Source organism: Euprymna scolopes, chromosome 41, assembly GCF_053919585.1.
Source record: "Euprymna scolopes isolate OS-2025 chromosome 41, ASM5391958v1, whole genome shotgun sequence".
Taxonomy (NCBI): domain Eukaryota; kingdom Metazoa; phylum Mollusca; class Cephalopoda; order Sepiida; family Sepiolidae; genus Euprymna; species Euprymna scolopes.
In genome coordinates, this window is record NC_136522.1 from 48227561 (window position 1) to 48240591 (window position 13031).

Here is a 13031-nt window from a genome sequence, read left to right on the forward strand (position 1 = left end):
GTTTGGGAACCTTATTTCTAACATAGGTTGAGTTTGGGTACCTTATTTCTAACATAGGTTGAGTTTGGGAACCTTATTTCTTACGTGGGTTGAGTTTGGGTACCTTATTTCTTACGTGGGTTGAGTTTGGGAACCTTATTTCTTACATAGCTTGAGTTTGGGAACCTTATTTCTTACATAGGTTGAGTTTGGGAACCTTATTTCTTACGTAAGTTGAGTTTGGGTACCTTATTCCTTACGTGGGTTGAGTTTGGGTACCTTATTTCTTACGTGGGTTGAGTTTGGGTACCTTATTTCTTACGTGGGTTGAGTTTGGGAACCTTATTTCTTACATAGGTTGAGTTTGGGAACCTTATTTCTTACATAGGTTGAGTTTGGGTACCTTATTTCTTACATAGGTTGAGTTTGGGTACCTTATTTCTTACATAGCTTGAGTTTGGGTACCTTATTTCTAACATAGGTTGAATTTGGGAACCTTATTTCTTATGTGGGTTGATTTTGGGTACCTTATTTCTTACATAGGTTGAGTTTGGGAACCTTATTTCTTACGTGGGTTGAGTTTGGGTACCTTATTTCTAACATAGGTTGAGTTTGGGTACCTTATTTCTTACGTGGGTTGAGTTTGGGTACCTTATTTCTTACATAGCTTTAGTTTGGGAACCTTATTTCTTACATAGGTTGAGTTTGGCTACCTTATTTCTTACGTGGGTTGAGTTTGGGTACCTTATTTCTTACATAGGTTGAGTTTGGGAACCTTATTTCTTACATAGGTTGAGTTTGGGTACCCTATTTCTTACATAGGTTGAGTTTGGGTACCTTATTTCTTACATAGGTTGAGTTTGGGTACCTTATTTCTAACATAGGTTGAGTTTTGGAACCTTATTTCTAACATAGGTTGAGTTTGGGAACCTTATTTCTTACATAGGTTGAGTTTGGGAACCTTATTTTTTACATAGGTTGAGTTTGGGTACCTTATTTCTTACGTGGGTTGAGTTTGGGAACCTTATTTCTTACGTGGGTTGAGTTTGGGAACCTTATTTCTTACATAGCTTGAGTTTGGGAACCTTATTTCTTACATAGGTTGAGTTTGGGAACCTTATTTCTTACATAGGTTGAGTTTGGGTACCTTATTTCTTACGTGGGTTGAGTTTGGGTACCTTATTTCTTACATAGGTTGAGTTTGGGAACCTTATTTCTTACATAGGTTGAGTTTGGGAACCTTATTTCTTACATAGGTTGAGTTTGGGTACCTTATTTCTTACATAGGTTGAGTTTGGGTAACTTATTTCTTACGTGGGTTGAGTTTGGGTACCTTATTTCTAACATAGGTTGAGTTTGGGAACCTTATTTCTTATGTGGGTTGATTTTGGGTACCTTATTTCTTACATAGGTTGAGTTTGGGTACCTTATTTCTTACGTGGGTTGAGTTTGGGTACCTTATTTCTTACGTGGGTTGAGTTTGGGTACCTTATTTCTTACATAGCTTGAGTTTGGGAACCTTATTTCTTACATAGCTTGAGTTTGGGAACCTTATTTCTTACATAGGTTTAGTTTGGGTACCTTATTTCTTACGTGGGTTGAGTTTGGGTACCTTATTTCTTACATAGCTTGAGTTTGGGTACCTTATTTCTTACATAGGTTGAGTTTGGGAACCTTATTTCTTACATAGGTTGAGTTTGGGAACCTTATTTCTTACATAGGTTGAGTTTGGGTACCTTATTTCTTACGTGGGTTGAGTTTGGGTACCTTATTTCTTACATAGGTTGAGTTTGGGAACCTGGGAACCTTATTTCTTACATAGGTTGAGTTTGGGAACCTTATTTCTTACATAGGTTGAGTTTGGGTACCTTATTTCTAACATAGGTTGAGTTTGGGTACCTTATTTCTAACATAGGTTGAGTTTGGGAACCTTATTTCTAACATAGGTTGAGTTTGGGAACCTTATTTCTTACATAGGTTGAGTTTGGGAACCTTATTTTTTACATAGGTTGAGTTTGGGAACCTTATTTCTAACATAGGTTGAGTTTGGGTACCTTATTTCTTACATAGGTTGAGTTTGGGTACCTTATTTCTTACGTGGGTTGAGTTTGGGTACCTTATTTCTTACGTGGGTTGAGTTTGGGAACCTTATTTCTTACATAGCTTGAGTTTGGGAACCTTATTTCTTACGTGGGTTGAGTTTGGGTACCTTATTTCTTACGTGGGTTGAGTTTGGGTACCTAATTTCTTACGTGGGTTGAGTTTGGGTACCTAATTTCTTACGTGGGTTGAGTTTGGGTACCTTATTTCTTACGTGGGTTGAGTTTGGGTACCTTATTTCTTACGTGGGTTGAGTTTGGGTACCTTATTTCTTACGTGGGTTGAGTTTGGGTACCTTATTTCTTACGTGGGTCGAGTTTGGGTACCTTATTTCTTACGTGGGTTGAGTTTGGGTACCTTATTTCTTACGTGGGTTGAGTTTGGGTACCTTATTTCTTACGTGGGTTGAGTTTGGGTACCTTATTTCTTACGTGGGTTGAGTTTGGGTACCTTATTTCTTACGTGGGTTGAGTTTGGGTACCTTATTTCTTACGTGGGTTGAGTTTGGGTACCTTATTTCTTACGTGGGTTGAGTTTGGGTACCTTATTTCTTACGTGGGTTGAGTTTGGGTACCTTATTTCTTACGTGGGTTGAGTTTGGGTACCTTATTGCTTACATAGGGTGATTTTATGGAAAGGTTCCTTATTTCTTACATAGGGTGATTTTATGGAAGGTTCCTTATTTCTTACATAGGGTGATTTTATGGAAGGTTCCTTATTTCTTACATAGGGTGATTTTATGGAAGGTTCCTTATTTCTTACATAGGGTGATTTTATGGAAGGTTCCTTATTTCCTAAATGGGGTGAATTTGGAGGTGCCTTATGGTGTGATTTGAGTTACCTAATCTATTTAATCCAAGTATATTTATCTGTACATGTAGTGGTGTAAACTTTAATAAATTTATTCGATTTTCATGTTTTAAAATTCTTTACATGTGCACCCTGTTAAGCAAACACACTTTTTGCAATCTTGTACTATGTTGTGCCATCCCTCTGCTTATATTTGATGTTTTTTTTTTAACTTGACACACAAGTGAGCACTTGTCTTTCAACCCGTCCCCCACCCTTTAACTAAACAAGCTGGACACACACCGAAGACACCCACCTTCTGTTTCAGATTAAAAAGGAGCAGTTCGCAGGATTTTGATGGTGAGAGACATGAAGAATTTCGGCGTGGCGGCATCAGAGCAACGGCTGGCGCTCGGCTGGCCTGGTCGAAAGATTTAAAAATCACCCAGTAAGTAAAACCCAAATTTGGAAGGAAAGAAAACTTAAAAGTAAAATATTCTCTTCTGACTTTGTGAAAAAAAAAAAAAGAAGCAATTTATTGTCCTGTCATGATAGTATTTGTGCATGGTGATTTATGCATTTTTTGTCCTTAACTTTGACCCTAATGTGTTTTCCCCATGATCCTCTTTTTTTCTGTTTAATCCAACATTGTTTTATTTTAATATGTGAGCTTTTTGCAGCTCCACAAAAATTAAACCCCTTAAATTTCAATTAAATGTTTAATATAATTCATGGTTTACGGAATAAGTTATGAAGGGATCTCTTTAATCAAACTTTATTAATTCTGGAAAGGTTTTCTAAAGCGGATTTTTGTTTTTCATTAATAGGTATCTCTAAAACAGAATTTTGTTTTCATTGTAATTATATTTAACGTTCGATATTGCCACATTGATCTTTGCAAAACATGGACTATGGCATATATTTAGATTGCTCGGACTATTGTTCTCCTCTTGCTTGTTTTTCTCACAATGTTTCGGCTGATGAAATCTCCGACCGTCTTTAGGTGCATATTTTTTTGTTTGTTGTTGTTATTGTTTTTCCAATAAACATAGTCGTTAGAAATTCAAAACACAAATAGTACCAAGTCTGTTTTTTTTTTTAAATAAATTCGGGCCCGTTCCATTGTTTTGGTATGGTGTTTGTATATTTTTGATATGAGGATAGATAATTATTTTTTATATTATTTCCATTGTTCGGACCATTGTTCTCATCTTCATTGTTTTTTCCCAACAAATAAAACAAAAAATAATTTTCAATCCTAATCAAAAAAAATATACAAAGATCATACCAAAACTATGGAATGGACTCGGATTTATTAAAAAAGAAATAGACTTGGCATTATTTGCACTTTGAATTTCTAACAGCAATGTTCGTTGGAAAAAAAACCCAAACATTTTTCACCATTCACCAATAACATTCAGTGTGAATTCACCTGAAGATTGTCGGAGGTTCATCATCATCATCAGCGGCTCTACTGTTTAACAGCGTTGACGATTACGGCTGTCTGAGGTGGGCAGTTATCCATAGTCCAAAGTAGCTCAACTTTTGATGATAATCCTGTCTAATCGATCAATTTGTGCTTGAAAATGCATCTTGATCGACCTTGCTTTTTTGATTCTGGCATTCAACCAGTCAATACCAGATCTTTGACAGTAAATATGTAAATAAAATACTGTCAGAGGTTACATTGACCGAAACGCTGTAAGAAAAACAACTAAGAAGAAAACAATAGTTCCAACAATCCAAATAATACAAAAAATAATGAACAATTTCACCAAATTTGTTTTAGAACAATTACCCACCAAATTATGATTGTTGTGAATTAAAAATTTTACTCTCTTGTATGCTACTGGTCCATAAACCAATTTTCACAATGTGTAACCAAAAATGCAGACTTTGAATAAGTAAAAAAATCTTTATGAATATAATTGTCGTCTTGTTGTAAATAAAAAGAATTACTTATGAAGGAAGCTATAATTGCTGAATCAAACCAGCCTAAACGTTGGGCAAAATCCCATTACCTCTCTAAACAGGTGTGAAAATGAAACAGAGGCATAATTTTGATAGTTCATACAATGGTCATTTTAGCAGCTAACGCAATGAATCTATTAGAAATAATAAAAAGGGTTGTCTTTTTTTGTCTGGTATATAGTTTAAAAAATCAAGAAAGTTTCAATGTTTGTAGTAAACGATCAAATTCTTTTTGTGCATTCATCCTTTTTGTGGACTGTCATCTTCATTTTCATAGTTGTTGTTTCACCGAACTCATCCTCTGGCCTTCGTCAGGTGATTAACTGCTACGGGATAGAAATGTTGAGTCTTGTAATGTATCCCCAGTAATTACTGCCTTCCATAGTTGTTGTCTCATCACGTTTTTGGTCAATAATCCTCTGGCCTGCTTAGGTAGAAGTAAAACCGTTATCTTCAGACAATGCTTTCCTTGAACCGTAGAGACTTGATGCTTCTATCCACTGTGTTACAGATCCCATCATGGTTGATCACCTAAAGGTTAGAGAATGGCTTGGCTGAAATGTGGTGAAGCAACAACAATGAAGATGAGGATAACAGTCCGCAAAAGAATAAATACATAAATTATGGAGCCTCATCTCAAAGGATTAAAAAAATAAATAAAAATTAAAAAGTAAATAATAAAAATTAAAAGAATAAATGAATAAAAATTACAAAGTAAATAATTTTTTTTAAATAAATAAATAGAAATTAAAAAATCTAAATAAATAAAAATTAAAAAGTAAATAAATAAGTTACAAAGTAAATAAAATTTTTTTTAAATAAATATAACTTAAAAAAATAAATAAAAATTACAAAGTAAATGAATTTTTTTAAATAAAAAGAAATTAAAAAATAAATAAAGATTAAAAAGTAAATAATAAAAATTAAAAGAATAAATGAATAAAAATTACAGAGTAAATGAATTTTTTAAAATAAATAAATAGAAATTTAAAAAATAAATAAATAAAAACTCCTTCTGTTTAAAATTTGCACCAGCCACACATGCATATACATTGCTTCAAATGGACAACAACTGCCTATAACATCGGACAAATCTTTTTCTCTCTCCACAAGAATCTGACTCCCTGGGGTTACTACCAGAAAAATGAAGAGGAAATATACATAAAAGACTCACAGTCTTCATTAAAAATGGTGTTTAAACTGAAAGTCTTAGGGGAAAAAAATGATTTTAATGATTTATTAAAATATTTTATAACATTAGTTGGTTTTCTAGAATTTTCAGATTAACCTTATGAAATAATGTTTTCAAATGTGTAAGCAAATTCCTTCTGTTTAAAAACAGTTTTTTTTGTTTTCTTTTTGTCTTTTCTCATTAATTTTTCCTTTATCCTACCGTGTTTGTGTTCCAATTAAGTACGGTTAAGTGCCGTATTCAATTGTTGTTTTTTGTATGGTGTTATTTGTATTTTAACTCTTTAATATTTTGGTAGTAGTGCTATGACCATCCTACAAATAATCGACATACTAATCGCTAATGACTAACTTGTCACAGGAGGAAGAATTACTCGGGGAAGATGTCCACTTAACTCATTTAACATCGGCATTTTTTTCTTCCATATCATCTTCATCATCAAAAACATCTTTTTTCCAGACATAAAAAACCAATACAATATAAAATTTTAAATTATTTCATATAAACATTTCTTTAAAAATTAAAATAGAAAAGGCAACTCAGTCCGACGATATGTTTTCATTACACATACAATCAGTTTGTGTGTGTGTGTTTTTTTCACTTATTAAAAAAAAAAAATGCATTGTATTCGCTTACAAATTTTAATTTAAATTCACACCATGGAAATATATATATGTATGTATATATATATATATACATATATATATATATATATATATATATATATATATATATATATGTATGTATATATATATATTCTAGAATTATGTTTCATACATGACCATCTTTTTATATCATTTCAACTCTTTGTATTTTTGTATTCCAAGAGTACAATAGCTAAAACTATGTGTACAATGGCTAAAACTATGTGTATACTAGGATACATCGTCCATCAAAAATGTCAGAAAAAAAACATGCTTGCCAGTGTTTGCACTAATATTTGTGTAAAAATTACATTAGTAATTTAATTGGTACTTGTGCAGTTTAAGGACTTTACTATGATCGGAATCGTCCAGGCAGTTTATTGAAAACGCCAAAGTGCCAAATGAAAATGACATAATTTAAAAAAATTTTTTTTTGCACAAATGCTGGCCAATTTTTACAATGAAAAATATATTATTTCTAATAGTAGGAAGCTATTTCAATGCAAAATTAATTGAAAAGTTAAAATTTCAATGCAAAATTAATTGAAAAGTTAAAATTTCAATGCAAAATTAATTGAAAAGTGAAAATTTCAATGAAAAAATAATTGAAAAATAAAAATATTGCTGAATAATTATTGGACAATTTCTATGAAACTTTTAGAAAATTAAGATCAAGAAAAAACATTCGTTGTAAAGTAAGTTTTATGAATAAATATTTATTTTTTTTATTAACAAACAACTTATAGCAAACACAACATTTATTTTTTATGAATTTTTTTCTTTAACTTCAAAGTTCCATTCCTATAACAACTTCATGCAACAAGAGGATAATGGCAAAAAACATGTATGTATATACATGCATACATACATGCATGCATAGCTTAGCATACTCAGGCTAAAACAGTCATCTTTTAATACACAAAGAAGGATAACCTTGCCCCTCTACAAAATTAAACAAAAGGAAGGTGTATCAACCTTCTTCAGGAATTTTTATCAGACTCTGGAATCTTCATGGAATTTCAAATGGAATCTTTTCTGTAATCCACGGGGTAGCACACTCTAGTTCTTTCAGCCGTGACTGGGTAGAAGTTCTAATTAATCCACAATTGTATTTTGAGTGTTTCCCACACTGAGGATTGAACCTTTAACCTCCAGAAGTTACAACAGAATTTTACCAAGTACTTTATCCACCATACCACAGGTCCTTGTGACAGAAAGATTCCCAAGTACACCTGAAGAAGGTTGGAAGTTTCATCAACTGAAACGTTGTGAAAATGACACAAGATAAGAAGAGTAGTCGAAAGAATCCAAATAACGAGTAGAATTGTTCTCTGTACATCATGTTTAAAAAAAAAATATGCATGAGTGTCGATCCTCTGTTTCGTAGAAACAATTTTTTCTCTAATATTAACAATTAGTATTGATATCTCAAAAAATTGAGCCATAAAAAAACTTTTAACAAATATCTTAGTGACCCCTGATGATTGAACCTTCTTTATAATCTATGGACCCACCTTCAAACAAACGATTCAAATTCTTGTAATGCAGAGTCAATCCTCTTTTTCCTTAGTAGGAAAAGAAGCATGTTCTCAACACCTAAAGAAGGTCACAGGTTTCAGCGACCGAAACGTTGTGCTTAGAACACCCAAGATGAAAATAATAGTCCGATGAATCAACTTAACACAAGTATTTCCTCATCTCAAAAATTCAGAAATATTTAAAAAAAAAATTTTCTTTACAAAAACTTTGACGTTGTGGAATGATGTCATAACAAACATGGTGTTGCTTTGAATGATGGTCAAGGAGATGCATTCAAACCTCCAAGTGATCTCTCGGGGCTCGTTTCTACAAGTGACAATTACCATCCAGTATCTCGTATCAGGATCAAGGAACTCCTGATATTTTTTTTATATATATTCAAATATTTGAATATATATATATATATATATATATATATATATATATATATATATATATATTCAAATAATATAAATGATTGTTTTCTATTACATTATTATATTTTTGTTTCACTGTTCTTTAAACTGAATTCCGGACATGTTTTGTATTACGTGTTCCTCTATTCTGCATACAGACTTTCTCGATGTTCTGACAGTGCTAATGAAAGTGAATAAACTAAATTCATGTGTTGCATGGAGAGAAATGATATTAGAATGATGCATTGTGTAATGTGAGGATTAAAGACAGGTTTTAGATCTGATGACCTCAGAGGAAGATTAAATCTGAACAGCATAGGAAGAACAAGAGACTTAGTTAGTTTGGTCACATTGAAAGAATTGATAAGAGTTCTTGGGTCAAGGTACAAGTGTTGGCAAGATGATAGCAAGGAAAGCATGGAAAGAAATGAGAGAAAGAGGGATAAATAGCACATGAAAGGCTACTGAAAGAAAGACTAAAGAGTTCCAGGTCTTAAAAACAAAATGTTTATGATTTTTCTGATTATCTCCCTTTTTTATATATTTTTTTTTCATTACTTTTTAAATCCATTGTCTATGATTGGTTGATTATTTTTTTTTCAATTTTTGTTATGATTTTTTTTTTTTAATCTTTTATTTTGATTGGTTGAATTTATCTTTTCCACTTTTTTGTTTTATTTTCACTTTTTTCTTAATTTGAATATTTAAAAAAATCTAAATAACTGAGGAGTTAATCTTTTTTATTTATATATCAATTTGTTAAAGGAGATTATCTTGAATGAAATCTTGCTAGTAAGGTTCGGTAGGTATTCCCTGGATTAATATGAGGGTCCCTTGTCTGAATTGACATAAGATGTCCTTTCTGACAGCTATGTATCAAGAAGCCAGAGTTATTAAGTTCAACATAGTGATATGGGACAAGAAGAAAGACGCAACCTCAGTAGAAGTTAGTGTCTTAATGATACTGGATTAATCAGAGTTGAGAGAAAAAAGATAACAAAATACCAAAATCTTGTGTACGACATGAAGAGAAACAAGAATCTTAGGAAGATCTCCATCATTCCAGTAATTAATTTTAAAAAACTATCCGACAAATATACCCAGTGAACCAAGTGTAAGAGAAATACAAATAGTTGTACTTGAAGAGATGGTTAGAATCTTAAAAAGATCTCTCATTGGAATGTACAAGGTGTCTTCAATATGTTTCCAGACTTTTTTCTATGGGCACTTTTATTCATAGTACAGACATGAAACTCTAGTCCCCTTTCAAAGTAATCTCCTCCGGCTGCAATGCACTTGTACTGTTCTAACAACTTCTGGAAGACCCCATGAAAGTTCACTTGTGTGAGCGTGTCAATGACCCTTGTCACAGCCACTTTGATCTCCTTAATTGTCTCATAACGACAGCTTATACGGTTTTCCTTCAGCTTAGGGAATAACCAAAAGTCACAAGGAGTACAGTCTGAACTGTAGGGAGGATGAGGAACTGTCTTGATGCCAATGTTGGTCAAATAAACTGTAACAATGATGGAGTTGTAGACTGCTGCATTGTCCTGGTGAAAATGCCACTGATCTGATTTGAAGAGTGCTGGCCTCTTATGACAGAACTTCTTGAACCCTCTTAAAACCTCAACATAGTATTTTGACTATCTGTCCAGTGGATACCCAATGCATGTAGATCATGCTTTTTTGTCAAAAAAGGGATCATCATGAGTTTCTGACGGATTTTCTCTGTTTGGCCTTCTTAGGTTTGGGAGTAACTAGCATGCTTTCACTGGGAACTCTGTCTCTTGCTCTCTGGGTCATAGCAGTAGATCCAGCTTTTATCGCAAGTCACCATCAAGATCTGCTGGAGCTAAATTGATCAGTTCAACCATCTCCCTGCTGTCATGACAATGTCTTTCTCTCTGATCTTTTCTGAGCACCCTTGGGACAAAATTCACACAAATTTTTTGCATCTTCAGTTCTTTGCGAATAACTGTGTGTACAGTTCCCACACTGACATCAAATTGTGCACTTATTGTCTCTATAGACACACATGGTACTTATCCATGAAATTCTTTATTTGGCCAGTCAACTCTGGTGTTCTGATTTCCTTACTCCTCTCATACGTCTCATCATCCCTCACAGACTCCCTGCCTTCTTTGAATCTCTTATACCACTGAAAAACTGATGCTCGATTCATGCAAAATGGCCGAAAAGCAATCTGAAGCATTCCGTACGTTTCTGTGGCATTTTGTCAAAGTTTAAAACCAAATTTTATTTCCTATCATTCCTCTAAAATGTCCTTACGTACAGATTGCATTTTTGAAATTCAACAGCTGTGATAATCAGGCTTTAGTAGGATGTATTCCAATTCCTGCTGTAGCTGTTCATTTGAACATGGAATCATAAAAATTGTTTAGTCATCTCATAAGATGTACAGCAATAGCATACTAAATTTTCAAAAGCCTACGGCAATGATAAATGACTGTACAAAAAAAGTCTGGAAGCTTATTTAAGGGATCTTATATAAGAACTTTCTCATTTTATTTTCATCATAGTTAACATCATGAATAATATATATATATATATATATATATATATAGGAAATCTAAAGACAATATAATGCAGAGGTGTAATGGATAGATACAAAGTGCAACAAATTAAGATATGATGGAATAAGCTATGCAAATCCACCCTTGCAATATATATCTATATATATATATATATATATATATAATTTCTTTTTTAAATATTTTGCATGTATTGTGTTTTTACTTCCATTAGTATGGTTAGGTGTAGGATCTATATTGTTATATTTCAGGAGGGGGGAGCCTTCATCAGACATGCTTACTACATAAACCTCTTATCATAGTATATATTTTTCAATAACTGATTTAAAGAAAAAATAATATTCCTCTAATCGGTAACATAGAGGTCCTGTTTGTTAAGTGGGCACTGACTAGTAAAATCGGTTTCACACTGGCGCTGTAAATATATTTCTAATTTCACACTGGCCAGTAAATATATTTCTAATAATTATTTTTGTTTTTTTAATAAACGTTTCAATACCATGATGCGTGTTTTATGATAACCAAGAATCTCTATCGTACAAGTTTATTGGTATAACTTATATAAAATTAGATTTTTTTTAAAAAAGTCAGAAGTGAATTAATTTATCTCATTTGTTCTTGCAAAACTCAACACTAAATTAATATTAAAATGTTATTAATTTAATATTATTTATAATATAAAACTGAGTACACTTTTATTACTACAAAGTTTGAATTTTTTTTTGTCTTTTTTTAAACTTTGGTTATTTACTGCCTCATTTTGATTGTTTAATATTTAAAAACGTCTTTGTGTCTTCTGATTGGTTTATATTTTGTATTAAAAGTAAAAACGAATTTTTAATATACTGTTATATATATCTGCCTGCTCTGTTTATATTTGATTTTTTTTTTAAATATTTTAATATTGTTATTTATTAATTAATCATTGAAGTAAACTTTTCTTTCCTCTCCATCCCACCCTGTTTGTTGAATTTTAAATGTTGCACAGCATGCTTTGTCTTTCTTTTGTGCCTTTTTTTTTAATTATCCAGCATGAAGAATTGAAAGGCCATTTTTTATTTTTATTATCGTTTGTTTTTACTGCTTTGATAAGCCTTTCACTCTGTTCCTTGCCGGCGCCCGACTCCTTCCTCTATCTATGCATCAAGCCACACCCTTCGTTTTTGAATTTTAATGTTTGCTGGAATGCGTATCTGTTATCCTTTTGATGTTTGATTTACAATGTACAATGTCTAAAAAAATATTGCCTTTTTTTTATTATTGTTTTTGCTCATTAGGAGTTCTCACACAGGTCATTATCAGAGATTATTCACTGACAACAATCAGTGATGTTCCTTGGAGTCTGGATGACAACAAGTCTCTCCATATTTCCAGTACTCTCCACTTTTGATAACCTTTGCAAATTAATTTGCGTTATCACAACAGCCGTTTGCCATTGACTTCTTACTGGCAATGACTAGAATTTGGATGGCAGTAAGCCTCACCAAGGTCCAAGTCCTCTTTGCACTCATCCAGTGGAGGTCTGTTTACTGCTTTCTTTCCTCGGTTTTTCCATCCTCCCTGAACCTGATAGACTTTCATGGTTAATGAAAGGAAATGAGTTGTTATTGGATTATGTTTTATGTACTTAACTGTCCCACTCGGCGTTGCCCGGGATGCTGTGAAGTTATTTTAGTCTTTAATTTTTATTTATTTGCACTTTTTATTTAATTTATACAGAAAATGAAATAAAATTTTAGTTGTAAGGGAGGCAACCCTTTACATCTTCTTCAATAAGAAATCCAAATTATTCTTCTTGCTGCCTCCCAACCCCAATCAGAATTCAAACGTGATTGCCTAATAACATGATACAACAATAACAAATGTC

At 32.5% G+C, this 13031-nt stretch overlaps 1 protein-coding gene across 17 annotated transcripts in view; it reads left to right on the forward strand.

The window, feature by feature from the left end:
- LOC145266513 (liprin-beta-1-like) overlaps positions 1–13031 on the forward strand; it is an 840289-nt gene that overhangs the window by 778852 nt on the left and 48406 nt on the right. For 14 of the 17 annotated variants that reach the window (XM_080122251.1, XM_080122249.1, XM_080122253.1 and 11 more), the window contains one exon: positions 3197–3316. The exons of the other annotated variants lie outside the window; for them this stretch is intronic. In XM_080122251.1, the coding sequence (XP_079978377.1) occupies positions 3197–3316 (120 nt within the window). The remainder of the gene's footprint in view (positions 1–3196; positions 3317–13031) is intronic. 17 annotated transcript variants of the gene reach the window in all.